This window comes from Simochromis diagramma, unplaced genomic scaffold, assembly GCF_900408965.1.
Source record: "Simochromis diagramma unplaced genomic scaffold, fSimDia1.1 OVJJ01000387.1, whole genome shotgun sequence".
NCBI lineage: Eukaryota > Metazoa > Chordata > Actinopteri > Cichliformes > Cichlidae > Simochromis > Simochromis diagramma.
The window spans coordinates 96,275-124,081 of record NW_024387152.1 but is presented as its reverse complement, the minus strand read 5'-3'; the positions used below and the strand labels follow the sequence as shown (position 1 = coordinate 124,081).

General features: G+C 41.8%; 1 protein-coding gene across 7 annotated transcripts in view; it reads right to left on the bottom strand.

Moving 5' to 3' along the window:
- Positions 1 to 27,807, bottom strand: part of LOC120743671 (cyclin-dependent kinase 17-like) — a 42,729-nt gene that overhangs the window by 10,848 nt on the left and 4,074 nt on the right. For 4 of the 7 annotated variants that reach the window (XM_040047386.1, XM_040047385.1, XM_040047388.1 and 1 more), the window contains exons 2-5: positions 22,813 to 22,972; positions 20,195 to 20,359; positions 9,895 to 10,028; positions 2,016 to 2,141 (exon numbers count right to left, since the gene is read on the bottom strand). In XM_040047386.1, coding sequence (XP_039903320.1) covers positions 2,016 to 2,141; positions 9,895 to 10,028; positions 20,195 to 20,359; positions 22,813 to 22,942 — 555 coding nt within the window. In that variant the 5' untranslated portion in view covers positions 22,943 to 22,972. Of the gene's footprint in view, positions 1 to 2,015; positions 2,142 to 9,894; positions 10,029 to 12,866; positions 20,129 to 20,194; positions 20,360 to 22,812; positions 22,973 to 27,807 lie in introns of those variants that run through there. The other 3 variants (XM_040047390.1, XM_040047391.1, XM_040047389.1) reach the window with 2 other exon arrangements.

Here is a 27,807-nt window from a genome sequence, read left to right as displayed (position 1 = left end):
TGCAACAGCCATGAGCAAAAACTGATACCGACTTCACTTGCATTACACTGGCAACAATTCGACGCTCAAAACACGTGATTTCAGAGTCTGCGATGGAATACCGGAAACATGATCTACATTACCGTAACGTATGACAAGCGCACAGGCAGCCCCAAGGCTATTACATCAGTTTTCTCAGAAACATTTTTTCCAAACATAACAGGATAACTGGTATTGCTTGTTGCAACAGGAAATACCATGAAGGAATTTTTTTAAGCAATTTGGGAGGTGTTTGTTTGCCTGTCTGTGGACAAATTTTGACTTGATAGCATCACAACTCCACAGTAAAAATAAAGGCTGAGAACCAAGAAAGGTGTGGTAAAATCCACAAGCACTCAGGACTCATGTCATACCATTGAGTACCCATGGGTCATCGCAGCCAATGGGATTCCTTCACTAGATAATCTCTAGTTAAACTTAAATCTCTTGTGAAACCATTTATTTTAAACATCTTTAGCTCCTTTTAAATGTACTTAAACTATTTCAGGAGCAGATGAGCAGTGAATGAGGAATTTCTGCAGGCTAATTCATTTCATAGCACAAATTCAAAGCAATTAAATACCGTACATACTGTGCAAACCATGTTCAGACTACTGCACGGTCAGAAACACACTTTTGCATGGATGCATTACCCTATATAAAGGACCGACCAGGACTAATAGAACAAAAACAGTCTGGCTGTGATGCATCTTCTGAATACATGGCTGCAAGCTCGGCAGAGTGCTCAGGATCAATCAAAACCTTGTTTTCCTGGTATAAAACCTAAATCCAGCTACAGAGTGGCACTAATGTTTCCATTTGTCTTTACTTACATTTGCTTAGCATTTTTCAGTTATCCATGCCCTTTTTAAACCTGACATCTTATCATTCAAGCCCTTTTAGTCCTCTCTTTCCATCTCCTTTTGTACATTTCCTTTCTCTTCCGTGCTCTCTAGCTCATCCCAAGGTGTCCTGGGGTGTAATCCCAGTCAGGAGAGGAGCTGCAGCAGATGAGACTGACACTTCTGCTGAATTATTGATTGATCTATTACATCACACACATACAACAACTCCAACAATACACAGCTCCACACAGCTGGGCAAACCCAAGAAAACGCACACTATACATCTAATATATATGACTATCCTCTTCTTCTGCTCCACCCTATACCATATACTTCCCCTCAGAGACTCTTTGCTTTCAAGTCTGTGAGCCTCCTGCAGAAAAGCTACGTCATTAAGTTGCTTCAAGCAGAGAGATTGAGGCGGGCAAATGGACCTGTTTGATAATAACAGCAAAAACGGTTGATGGAGGATGAGTCCTTCATATTTTCCCAAAGAATATCAGGCTTTCAGTAATCTTGTTTAATGTAATGCATTGACTAAGTACACTGAATTCCCTTTAAAACTAAGCAAGCATGTGGGTGGAGTGAAACAAAGGGCACCGCACAGTAATGTATAACAGGAAACTTGAAAGTTGGAGCGATGGCAGAAACAAAACAGTAATTTGGAAAAAAAAGTGTGACCAAAATAAAAATCAAGTGACAGAGCAGGGGCACTTCAACAATTAAAGGACATGCTGCATATTCATGAATACAAGCCTATTTCTTTCCCGAACAACCCCTCCTCTCACTGCCAGACCCCAATTCATACCCATAATGCTCTTGGCCTGTATGCATAATTCAGAATCTATCATTCATGCCCCTACTGAGGCATTGTAAGCACTATAGCATAGCCCAGTGTGTGTTTAAAGTGAGTCTATGTTTGTGTCGTTGCTCTGTGTGTGCTTTTTAGACAATAATGGCCCTGGTCAAGCATTTAAGTAGTGTACAATGGCATTGAAAGCTTACATTACTTTTGTTTCTACACAAAGCAGCATGAAAAAGGGCAAGCACACACCCAGATAAAATGACAAAATGACATCAGAGACTAGCTTCAACTGCTTTGCACACATATATATAGATGCAAATGTGCACACAGATAAATTAAGTACTGACCAATGATGCGCGTCGTAGCCTGCGGCTCATGGGTTTGTCAAAGGGCGGGCTGTTCATGGCAAACTTCTCCAAGTAGCCCTCTGGTAGCCTGATATCAGCTGGGAGAGACAAACGTTTGTTTATGTCCTAAAAGAGAAGAACAAATAAACAAAAGGAGACATGAAGAAACTGAAACATGATTTTCAATATTAAAAACCAATTATACTATAAAGACATTAGTCCTGAAATATTCAGGATATTCAGTACCTTTTAAATTTGGTTTGGTATGATATGTCACAAAAAAAGATATACAAATGCGCATTAAATAAATCTCGTTCCCTCATCATTTATCAGCTTGTTATTACTTCACCTTAATTAACCATTATGATCTGGTATCAAATCAAAGCTTTTTTCTTTTTAAATATTATTGGTTGCTTGTCTACTCACAAGCAGCTTGCTCCATCTGTCTCTCCTGGCTGCGAGTTTGTCAAATGAGAGCAGACCTTTGGTTAACAGGTGCCATCTGCTGCTGTGAATGACTGACGAATGATGATGTGGATAACACCTATGCTCGCTATGGCTGAATAAGATGCCAGTGCAAGACCACCACATGATCAGGATAAATTCCAGCTAGTTACTGGCTAGTTTTGGCTACATTTTCATAATGCACTATTAGCATTGAGTTTGCATGTTTTCCCCCATGTCTGCTTGGGTTCTCTCCGGGTACTCCGGCTTCCTCCCACAGACCAAAGACATGCTAAATTGCCCATAGGTGTGATTGTAAATGCAAATGAGTGTCTCTCTTCAAGATGAATGACAATTGGGATAGGCTCCTGGCTGATCTGCATTTCTTTCAAAATGAAAGCACGCTTGATATTTTTATCTTTTACTTTTTTTGCTAATTAATTCGTGTTGTAGTTCTTTTTGACTTCAATTGCTAAGTGCAGCCTCTCCCTCTGGAAGTATTTAGCTTTAGACGATCACATTTTAGACACAATTTTAGGAATTAAACATCATCATATATTTGAGTCAGTGTTGTTAACAGCTTCTAGCCACTGGAAGAACTTTCACCTTCCAGTCTTTGCTGGAATGCAAATTTCTGTGACACGATCACCGGCAAGGTGCCAGTCACACATTGTTTCCATGGCAGCAGTAGTTAGGTGACCCAGTCAAAACACCCCTCAAGTGTGTGTCTTCGGTGTGAATATGTAGTGATACGTTTGTTTACATGTAACCGTGCAATAGGAGGATATTAAAGTGTGTATATGCCTGAAGATGAGAGGTAGAGGGACTGTATGCCTTTAATAGTTTTATCTGAACTGACTGGCTGACATCACAACATGCATGTCACATGAAAAAAGTATATATATCAAATTCAAATTCAAATTCAAATTCAAATTCAAATTCAAATTTTATTTGTCACGTACACAGTCATACACAGTACGATATGCAGTGAAATGCTTGGACAACTGCTCGTGACCCAAAGAAAACAAAAAAAGGAAAGGCTATGAATAAGATAGGAAATAAATATGAAAAATTAAAAAGAAAAATTAAAAAGGGTAAATTTAACTAGGAAGGAATAAAATATAAATTAAGGTTAAAAATGAAATAACTGTACAACACAAATTAGAATGAAGGGTAAATTTAACTGGGAAGAATAAGATAAAATATATAAATTAAAGTTGAAAATAAAATAACTGTACAACAAAATACACAATACACAATATAGAACTATATAAGAATGTATGAAGAAATCTAAATATAAATATATATACACAATAACAGCAGCTGTACAAGTATTACCGGAAATGAAGAATATAGTGACCAGTGTTGTGCAAAAACAAAGTCCAGAAAGTCCAGTGTGTGTGTAAGAACCATATGTGTGGGTCAGTACTGTGTGGTGGTGTGATTGAGAGACCGTATCGCCTGCGGGAAGAAGCTCCTCCTCAGTCTCTCTGTGTTGGTCTTCAGGGAGCGGAATCGCTTTCCTGACCTCAACAGAGAGAACAGTCTGTTGTTGGGATGGCTGAGGTCCTTCACGATCTTCCTGGCCTTGGTCCAGCACCGCCTGCTGTAGATTGAGTGCAGGTCAGGGAGCTCGGAACGGATGGTGCGCTCAGCTGACCGCACAACCCTCTGTAGAGCTCGTCTGTCCTGCATGGTGCTGTTCCCGAACCAGGTTAAGATGTTTCCCGCCAGGATGCTCTCTATGGTGCACGAGTAAAAGTTCCTGAGCACCTTGGAGGGCAGTTGGAAGTCTCTCAAGCGTCTGAGGTGGTAGAGACGCTGTCGGGCCTTTTTCACCACGGTGTTGATGTGACAGGACCATGACAGGTCCTGCGTGATGTGAACTCCGAGGTATTTGAAGCTGTCCACTCTCTCCACTGGGCACTCGTTGATGACAGGGGTCTGGTAGTTCCTCTCCTGCTTAGTGCTGAAGTCCACTATCAGCTCCTTTGTCTTACTGACGTTTAGAAGGAGGTTGTTCCTCTGGCACCAGTTCTCCAGATTCCTAATCTCCTTCAGGTAGGCCGTCTCGTTGTTATCAGAGATCAGGCCCACCACGACGGTGTCGTCAGCAAACTTGATGATGGTGGTGGAGCTGGTAGTGGCCACACAGTCATATGTGTACAAAGAGTACAGCAGGGGGCTCAGAACACACCCCTGGGGTGCTCCAGTGCTGAGAGTGGTGGAGGCTGAGACATGTCCGCCCATCCTTACTGCCTGTGGTCTGCCAGTTAGGAAGTTGGAGATCCACTGACACATAGATGAGCTGAGTCCCAGATGCTCCAGCTTGGTGGTGAGTGTGGAGGGAATTATGGTGTTAAATGCAGAGCTGTAGTCTATGAAGAGCATTTTAACATAATTCCCCCTTCTAGTGTCCAAGTGAGTGAGTGATGTGTGGAGGAGATGAGAGATGGCATCGTCTGTGGAACGATTTGGACGGTAAGCGAACTGTAGTGGGTCCAGTGTGTCTGGTAGTGAAGAAATGATGAAGTCTCTGACCAGGCGTTCAAAGCACTTCATCACTACTATAAACTATATGGATGGCGACAACTGATGAATCCTAAAGCAACGCTCTGCATGTTTTAGCAGTATATGTGAGACAATGTAAACGTGAGCCACAGTCGCTTGCACAGAAATATCTCCTGGCTGTAGTTAGCACATTTGTAAGCTCAACTTTGGAATCATAAAAGAGACGAATACGTGTAAGCACTACAACACCATATATAGTGTTAGACATATAAATACAAATGACTGCAAATTTCATCAAGCAAAACATTTGATATTTTATGCAATTTATAATGAAAGTGACACCTCGTGATCACAACAAAAGTCTTTCACACAAAATTCACTGTCCACACTGTCTTTCAAAGGCGTAACAATAGACAAAAGTTCACAAACACAGCCACTCCTGCCCTCTTATTCACTGGTAGAGACTGAATAAAGATCTAAATACAAAACAAAACATGTGTGCCCCCGTACTCACAATGCAGAACAGCTCTAGTAGCTCCCTCATTGTCCTCCTTAAATGTGTTTTTCTATGCACTCACACACATGCGCTTTCAACGATGCATGTCTCTAACCTGATACATGACTGCACACACTGAGAGAGAGAGAGAGAGAGAGAGAGAGAAATAGAGTGAGAGAGGGCTGGCACTGTGGTAGAGTGCCATCCACATACTTAGGAAAAGGAGTGGGGGGGGGAGGGTTGGAGGAGGGGGATGCAGGAGCAGAGGAAAAGAGGAATAGACAGATTCCTGAGGGGAGAAAGGCAGATGGGGGGAAGGGGTGAATGGAGGGGGTGGCACAGAGAAAACATTGTTTTTTTGTTCTCTCCTGCCATCAATTTGTCCTCCATCTCTTCTTTACTTTCTCTCTTATCATCTCCTGAGCCCTATTCCCCTGGATCTCCCTTTTCTTTGTCATTGCAATAATTACACCGACATCCGTAATTACTCTCACCCCAACATTTTCCTCTCCCACACTGCCAATCCATCTCCTTCTCTTTCTTTCTTTCTCTCTCTCGTAAACATGGTCTAAATTAGTCCCATCCACTGCTCACAGCAGTGAGAGGCTCTGTATCTAGAGGCATTTCCCGTAATACTGCTGTGCTCAACACTCTGCAGCTCCTTCAAACGGACACACGCAGCCTGACCGAGACATGACGGCACTCAGAGATTCAGCAGCAAACAGCAACACGATCTGTCAGATAGCACAGGTGCACTCGCATATACACACAAGTTAGTGAAAATAAAAAGAGCCTGTTATATTTTTCTCTCATAAATGTACAGTTGCAATAATAGATGTTCAAGATTTAAAATATTGAGGTCACTGTATACAAATACTTAACACACATATACAAACACACATCCATAATTAATGTATACATACATACATATACATATATATATATATATATATATATATATATATATATATATATATATATATATATATATGTATATATATACATATATACATATATAAAAACACCCAGCACGCCCCTGCGGGCGGTTTATCCTTCAAGCTCGGGTCCTCTACCAGAGGCCTGGGAGCTTGAGGGTCCTGCGCAGTATCTTAGCTGTTCCCAGGACTGCGCTCTTCTGGACAGAGATCTCCGATGTTATTCCCGGGATCTGCTGGAGCCACTCACCTAGCTTGGGAGTCACCGCACCTAGTGCTCCGATTACCATGGGGACCACCGTTACCTTTACCCTCCACATCCTCTCGAGCTCTTCTCTGAGCCCTTGGTATTTCTCCAGCTTCTCGTGTTCCTTCTTCCTGATATTGCTGTCATTCGGAACCGCTACATCGATCACCACGGCCGTCTTCTTCTGTTTGTCTACCACCACTATGTCCGGTTGGTTAGCCACCACCATTTTGTCCGTCTGTATCTGGAAGTCCCACAGGATCTTAGCTCAGTCATTCTCCACCACCCTTGGGGGCATCTCCCATTTTGACCTTGGGACTTCCAGGTTACACTCGGCACAGATGTTCCTGTACACTATGCCGGCCACTTGGTTATGGCGTTCCATGTATGCCTTGCCTGCTAGCATCTTGCACCTGCTGTTATGTGCTGGATTGTCTCTGGGGCATCTTTACACAGCCTGCACCTGGGGTCTTGCCTGGTGTGATAGACCCCAGCCTCTATGGATCTTGTACTCAGAGCTTGTTCTTGTGCTGCCATGATTAGTGCCTCTGTGCTGTCTATTAGTCCAGCTTTGTCCAGCCACTGGTAGGATTTCTGGATATCAGCCACCTCCTCTATCTGCCGGTGGTACATACCGTGCAGGGGTGTGTATATACAGTGGGGCAAAAAAGTATTTAGTCAACCACCGATTGTGCAAGTTCCCCCACTTAAAATGATGACAGAGGTCAGTAATTTGCACCAGAGGTACACTTCAACTGTGAGAGACAGAATGTGAAAAAAAAATCCATGAATCCACATGGTAGGATTTGTAAAGAATTTATTCATAAATTAGGGTGGAAAATAAGTATTTGGTCACCTCAAACAAGGAAAATCTCTGGCTCTCACAGACCTGTAACGTCTTCTGTAAGAAGCTTTTCTGTCCCCCACTCGTTACCTGTATGAATGGCACCTGTTTGAACTCATCATCTGTATAAAAGACACCTGTCCACAGCCTCAAACAGTCAGACTCCAAACTCCGCCATGGCCAAGACCAAAGAGCTTTCGAAGGACACCAGGAAAAGTATTGTAGACCTGCACCAGACTGGGAAGAGTGAATCTACAATAGGCAAGCAGCTTGGTGTGAAAAAATCAACTGTGGGAGCAATCATCAGAAAATGGAAGACATACAAGACCACTGATAATCTCCCTCGATCTGGGGCTCCACGCAAGATCTCATCCCGTGGGGTCAAAATGATCATGAGAACGGTGAGCAAAGATCCCAGAACCACACGGGGGGACCTGGTGAATGACCTGCAGAGAGCTGGGACCAAAGTAACAAAGGTCACCATCAGTAACACACTACAACGGCAGGGAATCAAATCCCGCAGTGCCAGACGTGTTCCGCTGCTGAAGCCAGTGCATGTCCAGGCCCGTCTGAAGTTTGCCAGAGAGCACATGGATGATACAGCAGAGGGTTGGGAGAATGTCATGTGGTCAGATGAAACCAAAGTAGAACTTTTTGGTATAAACTCAACTCGTCGTGTTTGGAGGAAGAAGAATACTGAGTTGCATCCCAAGAACACCATACCTACTGTGAAGCATGGGGGTGGAAACATCATGCTATGGGGCTGTTTTTCTGCCAAGGGGACAGGACGACTGATCCGTGTTAAGGACAGAATGAATGGGGCCATGTATCGTGAGATTTTGAGCCAAAACCTCCTTCCATCAGTGAGAACTTTGAAGATGAAACGAGGCTGGGTCTTCCAACATGACAATGATCCAAAACACACCGCCCGGGCAACAAAGGAGTGGCTCCGTAAGAAGCATTTGAAAGTCCTGGAGTGGCCTAGCCAGTGTCCAGACCTCAACCCCATAGAAAATCTGTGGCGGGAGTTGAAAGTCCGTGTTGCTCGGCGACAGCCCCAAAACATCACTGCTCTCGAGAAGATCTGCATGGAGGAATGGGCCAAAATACCAGCTACTGTGTGTGCAAACCTGGTAAAGACCTATAGTAAACGTTTGACCTCTGTTATTGCCAACAAAGGTTATGTTACAAAGTATTGAGTTGTATTTTTGTTATTGACCAAATACTTATTTTCCACCCTGATTTACGAATAAATTCTTTACAAATCCTACCATGTGGATTCATGGATTTTTTTTTTCACATTCTGTCTCTCACAGTTGAAGTGTACCTCTGGTGCAAATTACTGACCTCTGTCATCATTTTAGGTGGGGGAACTTGCACAATCGGTGGCTGACTAAATACTTTTTTGCCCCACTGTATATATATATATATATATATATATATATATATATACACACATATACATATACACACACATATACACACACACACACACACATATATATATATATTAATTACGGATGTGTGTGTGTGTGTGTTATTTCCTATGAATCAAAGGCTCTAAATACACTTGTATGATTTGTATGATAGTAAGTGAGATGTAAGTGATGCGGTCATTTTGGACACAGACACAAAGATCTGCTGTTCACTGTTTGCAAGGGGCAGCCAATCAGTAGAAAGGAGTTATGTTAACAGGAGTGGAAAGGGAGCTAAGACAACAGCTCTTCCAAGTAAAATAATACTTATTTTGAACAAGTCTAAGGTTAAAAATATGGGGTTGAAAAGGTGAATAAGAGATCCCTTTAGATGTACCACATAAATGCCACTTGTTCACTATTCACTTTATACAGTCTATCATATAATACACTGTGTATAGTGTATACTAACTGAGAGACAGCTACCACTGAGAAGTGTACATGCAAGGAAATAAGACAAAGGAATGGTCTTATTTCTAAGGTCTAAGTGTAAAGTAACAAAAAATAAGAAATGTCCTCTTTCTATTTATTTAGGTTTTACATACAGCACAGACAGAAAATTATTCTCTTTCTTTGCCTAATTTCTAACTTGGGATTTCTTTTTATGTATTTTCTTGTCATTTATCAACCAAAAAAAAAAGTACCAGTATATCAGCAACAGGCCAACCCTGATATTTGGGCCTGTCCAATCTATCATTTTAGTTCTAAAATCAGCCACAAGGTATGGTTTCCTACATAAAATCTACTTAATATTGTGAGGTGAATAGTGAAGGAGTGAATGATTTCAGACAGTCTTTGGCATCACTATTGAATTTCAATTAATAATGTTGAGTGCAGGTGCATTTTCCCTCTTGATCAAAGAGTACAGTACGCCTGGGCTAAAGGTATGTGTGTGTTTGTGTGTGGGCGTGTCCCAGATCATCATACCTCATTAGAGATGCGCCGATGGTGATTGTTCCTCATACGGACCCTCACTGGACTCTGAACCTCATCAGAGGACGTCCCGGATGCTTGGTCACTCTCCCCATCTGAACCCATCTTCACATTTTCATGGACAATGCCTGTGAAACACAAACGTGCAAAGACTTGAGACTTTTTTCAGGGATTTATGTCTTAGAAAAAGTAAAACAGGGAGACGGAGGAGATGCGACATGCCTTTGGTACAAGGGCGGCATGTCCTACCCACTAGGCTAAAGGGGTGTCCCTTGACATAAATACCTAAGCGCAGGTTTTTAGATTGTGTTTAATGACACCCTATTTCATTTCACTACTCTCTCTATGGGGTCAGAAGAAAACAAAACATCTGTCTTAAATTTCACTCACCCATTATGTGAATGACACAGTAGGACCCCAACCCCCAAATGATGAATCATACCACCAGCCACACAGGGGTGTAAAACAAGTGTATAAAATGGTATTGGTAAGATGAGTAAGTACGAGATCAATATTACCCTGCGTGCAATAGGAGCTGCCATCTCTGCGTGCCAACCCCCCCACCACCACCACACACCTTCATGTGCCCCAGAATCCATCTGATTAATGAGTCACGGTGCAGCAGACAGGACTGTCTACTTCAGTGATGTGTGAGTTTGTGAGTAAATGTGGGGGAAGGGTGGAGGGCTCTCTCTTTGTCTGGGTCATGTACAGCACACACAGTACGTGTGTGTGTGTGGGGGGGGGGGGGGGGTCTCCCTGGTGTTTGTTTTGGTAAAGATAACTCTTTTCATGAAACTGAAGTAGGCTGAGTGCAGTTACAAGCTCACACCTTACAATCATGTACCGTTTACCCATAAAACATCAGCTCCCAACAGCAGAGGACAGACAGATCGAGGGAAGATTAGGAGACAGTGGGGTGGATGGTTTTGGTGGGAAGAGCTGATGAAGTGGAAAGAAAAATGAGTCCCCAGAGTGACTGCAACACCTCAGTTGTGGGATTTAACAACTGAGGGCCGGTTAGGTAAAGCTATTTATTACAGTGTGCTGTCTGTCAGCTGTGAAACATCTGAGGCTTATTCTAGGCTCTTCTTCATGTAATCAGGATTTGAAACAGGCTGGTCTCTGGACCAAAAAATATTTGAAAAGATGGAATACATAGAAAAAAAGCACAGATAAGTACTTCTAAAACTGGTTTAAATTGGTCTTTATTCAGTCTTTATCAAATTAATAAGAGGGCATAGCGTTAAAAATAATCCTCTGACTCTGTAGTTTCCCATTAACCTAAAAGCTGAATGATACCTATAGTGTGAAATTATACCTTCTGTAAGTCAATTACACAGTGATTCTTGCTCTCGAGAGTTTAGATTTAATTTTCAGGTTCTACAAAAGTTTTAAATGCTTGTTAACCTAACCTCCTACAGTGATGAGGTGGTGGTACAGAGACAAACAGCCATAATGTTGCACGACCTCGACACAATATCTAGACAGCTATTGCTGAAATGTAGGCATCTAGTGGGCCTCCAAGTCTGATGTATAGTGCGCAGCCTCAAAGACAGGCACAAGGATACAGGGAATGGATATACCTTTGTAAGAAAATGTCTTTTGTCGCATCAGGAATCAGGAATTAACCCTCACAACCAAGATGGTGAAACATTACACTGAAGGTAACTGACACCACAGGCTGGAGAAACTGATCCGGGATATCTACTGACAGATACACGCATGATGAGTAAGCATCACTGATCATGAGTATCACATGTCTTTCTCACTTTCTGAGAGGTCCCGATCTTGTGTGTTTATGTGAACAGTCAAGCAGATGTGGGTAGATGAAACAGGATGATCTGACCAGGGAAGTAAAATTCCAATATCACACCATTATGTTACATTCTTCACACTTTCTGTCCTAAACATTCCACTTAGTCACATTTCTTTCAGTCTTCTGCAGTTTCTTTCTCTTCCTTTCCCATAGACGCCTAAGAGCAGACAGTAAATGTCACAAGCTACCACTGCCTCCCCACATGGAGCCAAGCTGGCCTAGTTAGGGTTGCTGACTCCCTGCTAGTTTGTCTAGAGGAGGGAGTGGGCTACTTTTAGGAGTATCCTTACTTCACTCTGCTCTGCAAATACTACTTAGTTGAAAATCCATCTCCAGCACATGATAGCAACACGTCAAATATAAAGAAAAATCCAGGGGAAAGAATATCAAAAGAAGTAAAGGAAGACTTACTTGAAAAGCCCTTCATGGAATAGCATTGGGATTGTTTCACATAAGCCCTCACTCGGCAAAGCCACACATTGAATTCAATACATTGCTCAAGGGGGGAACAGGCAGTATTCGTAGCCACCGTCCACATCCACATTACTCAATAATAATAATAATAATACCACAGGCTTAGGCTTTGAACTGAATCCTTTCACTTCTCTTTCATGCTCTCAGGCGAAGAGTTCTCAAACTCCTTTTAAAGCACAGGACATCGTGCTTTTTGAATTTGTCCTGAGCAGCACGAACAAAGATACTGCGGTCATTGTGCTGACAAGTAAATGAATAAAAATTCAAAAGAAGAACTTGTCGAACTCTTCACTTCTCTAAGGAGCTCATAGAATCCCTGTAGATAAGCATGTTGCTTGGGGCCAACATGTTGCAAGTTAAGCAGGCACGCAAAGCAAATCATATTTTCACAGTAATGGGTTAAAGATGTTCAAACATGTATGATGAACAGATTCTACTTGCATAAATCTGTGTCTAAGTATAAAGTAAAAACCTGGAACATGCTTGATCGAGCTACTAACATTAATGTCCTACAAAGTCAAATAAAAGTATACAGACAGCATGTATTGATGTTTGCCACAAAAATGTGCCTTCTACCTAAATCCAAACTCTATATTGTAACAACAATCTGATCAGTGGATAAAGTCAGGATGTAGATGAGCTTCTTGAAGAAGATGACAGTGATGAGACTCACCAATGCGGTTTCCTGGAGGCCGGCATGAGTCGAGCACTCGAAGCATACGGAAAGGTGACAGCCTCAGTGGGGTGTCTCTCTCCACCATTCTTACCCCCTCTCCCGTTCTAACCTCCCCCGTTTTAAGGTCTCCGACTCTGGGAACACGGGCAGAGCATCCTTGCAGATTGTCTGCCATATCCATTGCTCCAGTGGGTTTAAAGCACTAACATTTGAAGGTGCATTTAATAATGCAAATAAACATTTCATTAAAAAAATCCACTTCAGCTAAGTCCTGGAGCCCAATCAAACAGTGTGGGTGGCACCCAGGTTTGAGTAGCAGTAGCTGATTAAGGATCCAAGCTTCCTGGGAAAAACCCAATCCTTAGGCTACCTCTGTACTGCCAGAAGAGCCCCATGCAGTAAAGAACAGGTCTGACATTATAGGAATTGTGCAGACTGCACAGGCACACTAATCAAAATCCAACAACTCCCTCGGCTGCTACTCCACTTTAACACACTCTCCCTCTTCCTGTGTGTTTTTCTTAGCAGACGTTCCTTCTCTCCTCCCTCTCCTTTCTTTTTCCTCTCTGCAGTCGCTCTCTGTGTGCTGACTAAGGAAGGTCAAACACTGTGCAGGTATGCAAAATGCTGCAGAGACGGTCCAACACGTGCAAGCTAGAAACTGTTACAATCTGCCATCTCAGAATAACAGGTGTTCTGTCATCATCTGCCTTCGTCCGGACACAAGCCCGCAAACAAGGACTGTGTGCAAGGACTCACAACGCACTTAACTTGCAGCTCCTAGCAAGGAAAACACAGCCAGACCTTCCCTTTGCTTCTGTCCTTTGTGACTTCTTCATTTGCGTTCTTTTTTCTTCTTTTTGCTGATGTTTTTCTGCGTCTGTGGCAGATCTCTTCCCTTTGTCCTCCTTCAACTGTTATTCAACACAGCACTCTATTCAGGCTGTTGTGCTGCTCTCCTTCTTTCCACTCCCTCTCCCGTTTAGTCCCTCCTTGCCTCTGGCGCCGCTATCAGTGTTGTCAGTGCTCCTGCTCCCTCCCTTCACCTTGCTATTACTCCCCTCCCTCTCACATGATAGAAATCTCCATCTCTCTCCCCCTCCATCTGTCTTTATCTCTCCCTCCCGATTTCTTGCTATCACTGTCTGGGTCCAGAGATGGTGTTGAATATCAGTACAGTCATCCTCTTTTTCTATTCACGAGCCGATGACATTTTCTGCCTGATCGGCCTCTTTCTTGCACTCCATCTTGTTCACCACCTCTTTCTCGTGCTCCCCACCCTCCCTCCTCATGCTTATCGCTCTCTAGTGTAGAAAAATGAAATCCCGAGGCTTCAGAGTGATGCCTATGGCATTCTCTCCGCTCTCCCCTTTCTGCCTCAGTCCCTTCTATATTGACATGAAACACAGGACACAGCAAGCACGCGCTCTTTCCTGCACATCCCACTGCACACAGAGTAACTGTTACAAACACAACTCACATGATGCTGACTATTGGCTATTAGACACACCTGGAGAGCAAACAGACAATTACATCTATACAAACTAACAGCAAGTTCAAAATAATATTAAGAAACAGAACTAAAAGCATTAGGAGCTGATTAAGTAATTTTTTCTTCAAGCTGAGGGATCATTGGGTTGATATTTGTTACATTTATGTGGTACGATCAAAAGGTCTACCCCGCAGAAATCGTTTAGTGCAAAGGCTGTTTTTAGATGAATCCCCGAGAATCCCATTTACGTAGCACTTGTAGCTCTGCGATACATGCTGGATCTCCTCCTTAAACCTGATTGTCATTTTGTTGAAGTTTGTTTAAGTTGCAAGAATGTCCTCTCGACCAAAACACCACGTCCTGTCCTGGCACATGACAGCATGCTGGGACGCAACATACTTGTGGTTATTACTGCTGAATATCCTCTTTCAAAAGATGCTGTTATAGTACAAGTCCCCAATGACCTCTCATACAAGGGACAAATTCATGTTGCACAACCTTGTTGAACAGCAGCATGCTCGTAATCAGACCTGACTTGGGATATGAAATTTACCACTTCAAATGAAAATTGCTCAAAATGTCCAGAGACAATGTTCCTATTTCAGGCAATACTTGAAATATAATTAACTCTCTGAAGAGCACAGTACCGATACGTCCTAAATTGGTATAGGATACAATTTGCTCAGTATCTTTGCGCATAAACCTAACCCTACAGCCTCTCACGTGTTAGCAAAAAAACGGTGGAACAATATTGGGCATCGGAGGTGGGATTCATAGCAGAGAACGAGACCTGTTAACAATTACGAATAAAAACAGTTGTATATGCTGTCTCTGATTCAAATTATTGCTAGAGGCAACAGTCGGTGGATATTGGTAGGACTTAATCTTCCAGTTCCTACCAAATTCTAAAACCTTGCTTACACCAATGACACCTAACATTAGAAAAGTGTTTAGAGAACATGACTGCATCCAAAATGTCAACATGATAAGGTGTTAAATGCCATCGTTTTGTATAATATTCTCAAGGATTCACACTTCAAAAGCCTATTTTTGACTACTGCAAAATAAAACCCTACCTCTCCCTCAAGGCCAGTGATAGGCTTGTCTTCTAAGCCTTAGCTAACCAAACACACTCATGTGGAGAGCCTCACACACCCTACATGTCAATAATGATGGGCTTAAAAAGACTTAAACAAACTTTGTAATTGTTTTAGACTCTGTAAACATCTTGGGATCTTTGAGATACCATATTCTTAACACGCTCTGAAAGCATTTTTTAATCTGGATAGGTTACCTTATTCAAAGTGACTTATTTGGGATCATTAAGTACAGAGTAATGGTCATCTACAGAAAATTAACAGACAGGTATCGATGTACTGTGATGAGCCGCTCAAAACATCAAGAACAAAAGCGCTCAACCCTCCAGCCATCACTGTTTCCCCGCCTTATTAGATTCACAAGTGCAGCTTGTATACATGGAAGATTTCTGTTTTGCTTTGCAGCCACCTCCACAAAGCTTTTTACTTCCCTCCAGGTCTCTGTTACTGTCACTTTATTTGTCCACCTTGTCTTAAACTACATTTTCTTGACTACATTTAACTTTCTGCATTGTTTTCACCTCCTTTTTAAATCATAAATATTACGATGTGCCTCCAGACAAATAAAACAGTAAAAATCAAAGTGCATACAACATCCCTCAGGAACAGGCATACATAGAGAGGCGCACTCTCAAGGTTGCAGGGTGGGAGAATTTAGACTGCAGTAATTACCTCTAAACCTTTTATCTTCATCTAAGGAATCTCATTATTCAATTACTAAGACCAAAGAGCCTACTGTAAGCTACCAGCTCTGTTTATGCTGGCCGGCTACATCTCAACCCCACACCCTACCCCCACCCCATATATGCAGCTCTGAAAAATACATGCATTCATTAGTAACATCTTCCTTCGCTCAGCCATAAGATTCTCAAACAGCAAATCACCCTAACACACATAAAAAGCTTATGAGACCGACTACATAAAAGGAGTCCACTCCATTGTTCTTCCTAAAACCAATCCGGGAGTGAGCAAATGGATGGCTGAGCGTGTATGCAGTGAGGCAGAGGACTAGAGCAATTAATACAGCATTAATGCATTACATTAAATCCCTGGCACAGACAACGCGGTCTCTCGTGGTACGGGTGGAGATAAGGGTGGTCTTAACAAGGTGCCAGCTTTTATCTTTTGCACCATTCTGGTCTTATTTGGAGGTTAAATACAGTATTTTGATGTGTGCAGAGGGAAAGAGACAAATACAAAGGGGGAGAAAGGAACAAGAGGAGACTTCTTTGACAGTACTGAAAAACAGCAGCCTGAGACAGGTTTTGAGAAAAGCAGGCAGCTTTTAGCACAGCAGTAAAAACAGACGGGAGGACCAGCTAATCCCCAACCGTGTAACTACAATTAGAGCGAGCGAGAGACAGAGAGAGGAAGACAAAAAGATGAGGTAGTGGTGAGAATTAACACTGAAACTGCAATGCTCATCTTTCCTGACTGTAAGTACAGCATGCTGGGAGTGGGTGTTGGCCCAGATAGCAACAGATATCACAAACCTGCAATACCGTTTGGACTCAGACTCCTGGCCAAACACATATAACCCCACAGCCCATTTACACAAATTAAAAGTGTATTAAATTAAACTGATACAACGCAAGTTGGACAAACACAGAGGGAAAAAGTGAAAGGGTGGGCAATCTCTTTAGCGCAGGAACAAGAGATTGCATCATCATGTCACTCTATTAAAGGCTGCAACGTGCTCTGACTGCTGAGTGGCACACAGTGAGTCAGCGAGACCAACTAGTGGGAAACACACACACAGACACGCACAGACCCACACAGTACCTCTCAACATTTTAAACTATACCTTATCAAGACCTAAATAATAGAGTAGCCTTCTTTCTAGGCTGAGTCAAGTCTATGTCCTTTTAGGAGCTTTTGTACACTCAGTGGCACCCGTGGATTTCCTACAATGAAGTCACTGCCAGATCAACAACTTGTGGGCTCAAGAAGGTAAGATGGTCGACAAACCAATGCATAGTTTTTCTACCAGAAAACACTGATAGCTTTTTTTAAATATGTAAAATATCCCTGAATCTCATAATGAAATTAAACATTTGGTTTGTTTCTATTTTAAAAAAGCACTGTTATCTTAACAATATCGTCAATGTCGACATATAAGCTTTAAAAATATAGTATCAGTATATTCAAATTGGGAAATAAGCAGCATTATTATTATACAAGTAAAGCACCATGCAATAGTACATAATCAACCCTCCCCTATGTTGCAGTATCTGTTTTTTCATTAGGATTGTTTTAGTTTTATTCAAGCATTGTCTAGTTATCATATTCCCAGCTCACAGGATTACAACAAACCATAAGCTGCTGTTATAAGTCGAGTTCCCTTCATCTAAAGCTCAGTGAATGCAAGGAGTCTCGTTGCGGTCTATCTCCATCTCGCAGGGTATTCACAACACAAGTCTGATGTGACTCCTGAAGGAGCTGATGTGAAAAACCCTACCATTCCTCCTCACGCTTTTATCATTTCTACCTCTCATTCTCTCATAAATCACAGTTTGCTAAGCTTTATCTCATTCGAAACCCATCTCCGGCATGATCATCCTCATCTTTTCTTTCCATCCATCCCAGACTTTCTTTTCTTCGGTACGTTCTGCCCTACTGCTCCTGATATAAGCCGTTCTGCCACAGTGGGAAATGAGATTACTGGGATCTATATAGCCACAGACCACATTACATAATGTAGAGAGAAGGAAAAAGTAATTGCATGTGAGTGCTGTGAGCATGTGTTGTATGTGCGTGTTTGTAAATGTTGGATTAAGGTCATTAGAGTTTTATCCCTCCACCCTCATCGTAAGTGTTGCCAGGATAGAAAAGTTGTTTCGGTAAACACTGTTTTACACTCAGTGAAACCAAGTAAGACATGCACATGCACACACACACACACACACACACACACACACACACACACACACACACACACACACACAGGCACACACACACGCCTCGCCTATAGAAAGCAAAACTGACACGAGTTCAGTACGTGACTATTTCAAACCAGAGGTGGCAGTATTACTCTGGCCTGATGTTTTGTGCGGGTCAAGTTTTATATATTATACAGCTGCAACAAGAATCCTAGTGGATCATCTGTATTGCTAAATATGACCTCAGCATTAACTACATTTTTGCAAAAGTAGATAAAGTTAATCAATTTTACAAACCCAAATGCACAACTGAATGTTATAATGTTTCTAATGAAGTCGTGGTAAAAAGGTGCATATACTTCTGGTGCCTTCCAGGGCAGCTGTCTGGTCGGTTTGCTCTTCGTGTCATTTGTGTTTTATTTTCTTTCTGTTTTCTAAATCTTTAAAGCAGTCGATATTGAAGCATGAACACTGTGTCCCTTATTACTTCCTAGTTCTCTTTCACAAAGTTCTATATTGTTCACACTCAGATGCATCTTGTACACAAAGCACATGCCCACAACACTCACATGCAAAAAAGGATCAAACACACAGAAAACACATGACTGAATGACACTGAAAACAATGAGGAAACTGACTTGTCAAAGCAGCAATGTTCACTGTGGTTATCTGATCATTTTACACAGGTGCATCATTGAACATGAACTTATGATGTAACTGTAAAAGCCAGTTGGTATAATAAGTACTTTATACAGTGCTATGCAAAAGTATTTAGCCACCCCTCATTTCTTTATATTTTGCTAGGAAAACGGGAAACACATGCAAACGTAAGTGAAGATACATTATGTAAGGCAGAACAGAGTGTGTACAGTTCTTATGAGTTTTATTGTGAACCCCTTTTCCAAATTTTTCTTGTTTCTTTAAGTCTTCACAAACCGTTAGTATGTTGTGCACATGCATGTGTGTGCGATTAAGATGCTTTCGAGATGGTATTGCATCTGTGAATCAAAATCTGATGGTACTCTTCTGTGTCCATAAATCTATGAGTTTAGTCATCCCAGCTAACAAAGAGCAAGGGGCAGGGTACACCTCGGACAGGTTGACAATCTGATGCAGGCTCATTTTCCAGTTTCCTAAATTTTTTTAAGGACACACTGCACACCATGCTGAAATATGCCAGGTTTAGGGTAAATAGCTCTTTGTTAGTGCAAAAAACCGATTTTATCCCTGTCAAACTGTGATATTTGTTATTTTTTTATAGATTCAACCAAAGAAATGTGAATATTTTTTGTGACAGGCTACTAATAACAAAGCTTACTATCAATTTAAAACTGGAACTTTGCTAAGATTTCTGTTATCTGTAGATACGATAATGGTTCATCCTTGAGTTTGGTGCATTTTTCCTTGAAAAGGCAGGTATAGTGTTAGTGTTAAATAGCTCAACAGACAAAAAAGGGGAAAAAAAAGAAACAAGGAAACCGTTCCTCTGAACATAATCAAGGACTGGGCTATAAATGAATGAAAAAGCAGCCAATGCGCAAAGAAAATTTTAAAAACCTCCAAAAAGCCTGGAGAGCTAGCACTCATGATCACTTCAAAATTACAAGACAGTCACGCTCCTTGGAATCAAAATATAAGAAAATGAACGGCACTCTGTACAGCAGTGTCAGGAATTCAATTAAATGCCTGTAGTGGCATACAGAGCAGCATAAAATATGAATAATCATGAATATTCAGCACCTTTTGTATGTTTCTTTGTTTACTTACAGGTTTCCGTGTGTGTGTGTGTGTGTGTGTGTGTGTGTGTGTGTGTGTGTGTGTGTGTGTGTGTGTGTGTGTGTGTGTGTGTGTGTGTACCCAGAGATCCAGTCCTGTGCAGGCTCAGGAAGGCTCTGTCTCGTTCTAGCCCCCCACCTGGCTCTCTGCGCAGGGCGGTGCGGCCCAGATGACCAGCATATTGACGCAGGAAGGAGGGAGCGCTATGGGAGGCGGGAGGGTGTACAGAGCACACCACCATCGGCTCTGAGATTCACAATGAAGACAGACAGCCAAGGAGAAAGAGAGTCCCACAGTGGATGCAAAAGAGAACAGAAAACTCAGAAGGGAAAGAGGTTGATCAAAGAAAAGAGAAAGGGGTTCAGGCGAGAGGAAGAAAACAGTGAAATAGAGAAAAAGATGACAGGAATTGTAAAATGAATGAGAAAAGAAGAGAAAAAAGATGACACAAAGTCACACACAGACAGGCACAGAAAGGTAGCAGAACATGTAGGAACAGTACAATATGTAGTAGTAAGAGATAAAAGGCTGGAAATGCACACAGCTCCTGTAATCATGCTGTAATCATTCTGCAATTATGTGAGGAGCCGCTGTAGCACGGAAACAGAAATGAAAATAGAAAGTGTACGAGGCATAAGGCATGCATCGTGGAAAATCTGTTGACTCATAGAACTCACAGTGAAGTAGCAGCAGAAAGAAATGCAGACATGCACACATAAAACTTGCAGACACACTGTAGCAGACAGGTCACCGAGCTATGGGAGTAATAATAATCATTGATGTAAGGGCTACAAGAGATTTTTGGTTGTCTGTGTTAGGAAAATGAACACCTAGATGTCAAAAACTCCTTGAGTTTTCCAAAGCAAAGCACCTAAACTAAGGACGTTTACATGCAGCATACATGTACTGTCAGCTTTCTTTCACACAGATTAATGTGTAATTATTGAATTCTGTTAGTAGAGTGTGGGTGGAAGCCCACACGACATAATTCTCTTCAAATTGCTCTTCAAATTTCACTCAAATCACCAAGCAAAGGTAAATTCACCAGCCGAGTTTCTTTTTTCTCCGTTTTACTTAAGCAAAACAAGCTAACTGGTCCAGTAATACACTGACAGAAAGGAACTGCAATGAACACGAGCCTTGACATTGCTTCTCATTAGCAAGAAAAATGTGAGAAGTATTTTCTACCACTCTTCTGTACAGTTTGACTTATATAGAGAGATGTCTGTGCACCCAGGGGGAGAAGGGGAGGACACAGCAAGGGAAAAGGACAGAAGGAGATAGTAATGTAGAGCAGTTGGTTAAAGTTTAATGTCTCTCCTCATCACTAGCTCCATTCCACTCCTTCTCTCACTTGCTAGCTGGACTCTTTGGAAATGACATCGCTTTAGCTATCAAAACAAAAGCAAGGGATGTAAAAATAGAATGAAAAGGAGAAAGAAGCCAGTAAGCAAAAATGAATGGGGTAGAGCTATAGATGCTGCAGCCCAGGAGCTGTAGTGACAGCAACAAGCAAGCATCACCGCTCCTTGCCAAGTGGCCAACAGAACACAGCTATATTTGAACACTTAAGCTTTGTTGTTTTGTTTGACACAAAAACCATCTGCCAAAGCTGAGACAACCTCCTTTCTCCCTATGTTCTGACAAACACATACAAAGATAGTGCCTGGGTGCGAGGTCTCTGATTCTTCCCAAGTGGGACCTGCAGTCACGGACGATGCCCAGCAGATGGCACCCAGAGTGTCTTAGGATGACACTGTTTTTCAGACATTTCATTTCTCTTATGTGAAAACATGAAGAAACAAACAGTGTGTCTGAGTTCTGACAGATTTGGGAATTCCCACACATTCCCAGCGTACACTGCCATTCAGTCTTGATGACTGAGTGGTTAACTGAATTGTTAGGTTAATTGTGATGAAGATTGTGGTAAAGATGATGATGGTTAACATGGATGGCTTCAGTGGGTTATAGAAGCAGATGAAGCTACCATGAATATGCTTCTGTTTAGCATTTGCATGTCTGTATGACTTTATGAGAGTAGTGGACATGAAAAAAAGTGACAAACACACATTTAAACAGGCACATACAGTTTATGAGATATTTGCATTAAGAAATGTGTTATCTCTGAGAGGGCATCAGTGTAAATGAATAACGTAAAGTGAGGAAAAGTGAAAGATCTGCTCCCTTAATTCTGTATGACCTTCATCCATCATAAAGGACCTTTGCTTTAACCCTCTCCACCTACACCATCATTTAGTTATTGCTTGGTCTTCTTGTACTGAATAAAAGCTCTAAATGAAGTCGTAATGTCTTGAAATGTTGCAAAACAAGAGCAGGTGTCCTTTAATAACTGCAGTTGCATGAAAAGAAAATCTGCTTAACAGATGCTGGAGTCAGACTCTGCAACTCCTACAAGGGTTATGGAGATGACACATCTATTCTTTATCATAAGGACAGTATAAACTGTTTGTCTGTTTCTTCTACTATACACTGTGTTACTGTAATTCCAGTATATATGTAGGTGCACACAGTGTAGTGTAGTTGAGCATCACAAACACACTACGTTTCAGTCACAAAAATTTTAACTTTGGCTGTTAATTTAACTGTAGGTCTCTGTGCACATACTGTATGTCTGAGTGCCAATGCTTGCTAAGGTGTTTGCATGTAAATGTGTGAGGGCACTCGTTCACATCTCTCACCATTGTCCCTAGCTGTGGATGCCTCATCCAAGGCCATCTGTTCTGCAAGTTCGGACAGAGAGTCATCAACGGGCCGAGCGCTGCGTAGAGACATGGACAGCCTCCGCTTGATGATCTTCATCCTGTCCATCTTCTCAGTCACACCACGGGGCCCTCAGGCCTGAGGGGGAAGAAAAGCACCACCTTCATTATAATTATATAATCAAAAGCACTACCTGCAACATGTTCAGAGCTGTCATTATCACCATCGGCAACCACCACATCCATGCTACCCTGTTATTCTATCACTGTGCAGGTAAACTATTGCAGTGCAACCCGTGCGCATTTTCTGCATTTCGTTAAGCTCCCAGAGATTCTGTTTGCTCATACAGCCTGTGTCCTCATTGTTATGTATCCCAAGAGCAAACATTGCAGAATAAAAGACAAAGAATGAGATGAAGAAAACCCACGGAGGGGTAGAAAAAGAGAGAAAAAGAAATGTACAAACAAAAAAAGTACAGAAAATAAAACCAAACTGCTGACAATGCAACTTCCCGGAGGTTTCAGACCAGAGCAGCTTTCCCAGATGAGCTGTGATTGACAAGCATTTCACTGGGTGGTCCATAAACTACATGCAATGAATTAATTGCGTATGAACTGCAGTCTAAAGTATTATCATACGACGCATCGACACATCTACAGCAAATTCTTCAATATTCCATTTTAGCCTGCTGTTCATATGATAACTAAACTGGTGGAAAGTTAGTTGTAAATAAGGCACAGTGTCTATGCATCTGCAGGACAGAAGTATCCCATCCTTAAAATAAATGTGGACAAAGGGACATAGTGTTTTTACAGCAACTTGCTCTATGTATTCAGTGGTACAGCCACACTGTGTGTATTTGTGCTTGTATACCTCTTTGTAAACCTCAGTGAGCTTTCAAATATATATATTGTTTAGGGCGCCTCTCAGTAGACATTTCTGTTTCATGAGTGTATATACAGTAACTGTGCCTTTGCATGTGTGCAGTTCTGTGTATGGAAGTCAGTTTGTTATGTCTTCTACTCTCTGCCTTAATGGCCTGAAGGTAGGCACAGCTATGGCAGAGTATTCCTGTCTCCCTTCCACTTCCTGCTCCTTCTATCAAACCCATAAGGGCTTGTGAGCTGGCACGCAGAAGTACGCAGACACACACTCACACATACACACACACAGCGACATGGGCAAATACACATTGCACCCACTGCCTTTCTCTTTGTGTCCAACTTTGGAGGCCTCTACAAAAGCCATTCATCCTTTCAGGCTCTACGTTTTTCAGGCCTATTAGAGACAACTAGTGCTCAGAGGGAATTCAAACATTAGCACTGGGGACAACTGGCCTTTTTTCACCAGAAGATGTGCTTAGGACAATATCTATTGCTCACAACATTGCCTCTGCCAGTTTACATGAGATTAGTTAGATGTCGTTTACACCTTAGCTGCAAGCTTTTCTTTGAAGATAAAAAAAAAAAGCCAAAGAAGGGAAAAAACAGAGAAAAAGGAAAGTAACTTGTTTATTTTGTATCATGCGCTACATGGATTATCAGTATGCAATAAATCCCCCCCCAAATCCTCATTTGCATGCTTTCCCAGACTTCATTAGAGAAGGTGGCTGCTTGGACAAGAAGATTGGGTTCTCCTCACGTAACCTTGAAGTGACTATCCATAGATTTTCAGGAATAAATGAGTCATATTAGGGGGAAACACTTGAGATATAATTTTCTGCCTATTACCCAGATAAATAAATGCCAGTGTTATCATTAAGACAGACAGATATTGCTGGTATCCAGGCAAGCACACACACATAGACACAGACACACAACAATAACCAATTCCCCAGTCTTCCTCTTATCTGGGTTGAATTAGCATGGACAGTAACACAAATCTCAGCATCCAGTGGGTCATACAGAGAAGCACTTCTGGGTATCTCTGTATGTATAGCAAGTTAAGATTTCCAGTTTTATCATTGAACAAAATAAGGGTCTCTAATAGACTGTTATACAAAATAAACACATAGCATTCATTATAAATATTTCATTTTATGGAAATATAGCTTACTTAATCCTCCTTAAATTGTAAGGTTTGTTATTTTTAAAGATGTTTTTTCAGGAAATTCAAGACAGACAGATTTTTTTCCACTTAATGAGCTTTGTTTAATAAAACTATGAAGCTAAGGCTATACCACATTTTATTCTTAATGACAATATAAGATGTGTTCAGATGTTCTGGAGCGTTTAAGTGCAACAGTGATGGTCAAGAATCAAATTGACTGTGCACTCAATTTTGAGTCTTGTGTGATGCAGATGGAGCTGCGAGTGTGACGAAGTTGGCAGAGCCCCATCAGTGAATGAGATAGGACATGTGGCTCCAGGCTGCAGCATGTGCAGACGGACACCTGGCAAACCACAAATAACTCTGCTATGCATAACTCCCACTTAATGGAGGGACGCACTCCAGATGACAAAGGCTACACTCATTCTCTAGGACATTCGAAAGCATAACAAGCACTGGTGTTTTAGCTCTGAAAGCAATACAGAGCATAAACTCATATGCATTAAGAAGGGCTGTGTAATAAAACAACACAAGAGATCAAAGGTCAACGGAGTAATTGATATAAAGCAGGAAAAAGATAAAACCTCAGACTTTCTACCACACTGTGCATATGTGTTTTCACATGCATGTGTGGGGTGGTTGCATGGATATTGTAGCCTGGAGGTGAACTAAAAGACTCCTGAGGAGGAAAGAAGAGGAACAGTCTGATTTATTCAAGACACACCATTTGGGTTGCTAGGTTACAGGCCCAGACTGGAACCGCAGTTTCTGTCTATGAGGTAAAGAGAAAAGGAAAAGCGAGAGAGAAAGAGGCAAAAAAAGAAGAAGCTGATAATTCAAAATTCGCATCTCTCAGTACTGACACCCAAACATGCCAGTGTCAGCTTCAGAAACTTCCTGCCAAACTTCTTGGGATGAGAGCATAACGGAGCGTCATTCATCCAACTTGGCTCTAGGATTATGCCAATTATGACTTCTTCAGAGGAAAAGTAATGAATGGACCACGGGGCCGATGCCTGCACAATGAATGTGTAATATACACACAAGCTGTCCGATGCATTCATAAAACACACACACACACAGAGTATTTCAGCTGTTTGTGTGACCATGGTCTCCATTTTCTTCAGCCATATTGTCTTACATCCAGCACCTATTTTTCTTTTTCTTTTCATCAGAAATAAACAAGCGTTACTCTGAAATTCAATGACACATGAATCATACGCATGCATGCACACACATGCAATGTGGCAGAGTGGAACAGGCACTCAGTGCCACTCCAATGCCACAACATTGCTTTTGCACAGCAGCCTGGGGATGCATGAGTAACGCACAAATCTGCCCAACTACAGAATCCTACACACATCCACCCAGACAATAGTCCCTTCTCATTATAAACCCAAGGGCTTCTTGTCTGCATCCCATCCTAAATCTGAATCTCCGGAGACAGATTAAGAGAATAATATATGGAAAGAAGTTGAATGAACAAGCACAACAAAATAACAAATAAAACATATTGGAAAAGACTGAGCAAAAGATCTAGAATGTCATTGTGTGCCATGAGAGGAGAAGAAAGTGTGACTGTATGATTGTTGGCAGATCTGGCTCATGAGGATCAGAGAAAGTACAGAAAGATTAGTACATGTTCATTTCAGCCTTTGCAGTGTGACTGTTATCATTATCACGATATTAATACAAAGGGACTTTAGATACATAAATGGCAAATATATAACTTTTAATCTTACTTATCTCTTCAGACATAACAATATTATGATAACATCATGGTACAATAACATAGATGCAGGCCTATACACAGAAGTAGATCCGAAAAGCTCATTTGGGAACATTGGGAGAACACTACATTACAATACTGTCATCTATGGAAAGTTGGCACAGTTTAACTACTGAATAACTTTCCATCCAAAACGTTATCATTATGTAACAACAACAACAACAACAATAATAATAATAATAACAAGAATACACTGTTCTGAATATAAACTACCTTATTCGATTATAAAAATGAACAACATTCAAGAAAATTCTTCCTACTGTGTAACGAAGTGATTTCCTGGCAATACATCTCCACTTTGAAATAAAGAGCTCTTTGCCAAAGAAAAAGGAAGAGTAGAAGGGTCAGGAACTCATGACTACAAATTAAAATACATATTCAAGATTATCACGGATTATTACTGTTCGTGGATTATTAGTGTCATTTTATTTTATTTGGGGTGCATTGCAAGGGCAAAAGAAGTAACGGATGCGCGCAGTGTTCAATCTGGACTTCCCACTTTGAGATGTTCATAAATTATTTAGCGCACAGTGATACTCCCAGCACACTTTAAGGAAATAATGTGGAGCCCTGCGTTCGCCAGTGACGTTAATTGTTCAGCGTGTGCGGTGTGGGTTTATGGCGAACATCCACGAGGTTATCGACAGCACTGCAGGACCGCAGCACACTCTCTCTGGACTGTCACATATACGGGCGAGATATCCCGTACAGTCTCGACGTGACTGCGGGCAGGGCGCACACAAGTGAACAGCACAAAGCAGCCCCCACACAGCACCACGTACAGCAAACACACCAAACATACACGGTGGCGCTCCGGCTCGGGCCTGGCTGGGAGATTCCTCCACCTTCCAGGCCTTTTACACTTTCGACCAGTTCCTCTCTCCCCGTGTTTTCCTGACGCGAGTATCCGGTAGGAGGAGAATCCAGCAGGGCAAAGAAAAGTTAAACATCCGCCAAGCAAGCTCAGAAACTCAAAGGAAAGGGGGGCTGGGGTCATCTTTGACGCTATCCTGACCTTTAAGTTTCTATTTGAACGGCGTAGGGCGCCGAAATGGTTTCAGACTTTAGGCTCTATTGCCCAAGGGACTTAAATTTGGATTGGACTTTGGTGCTCGTGTCGCCATTTATCGGCTTT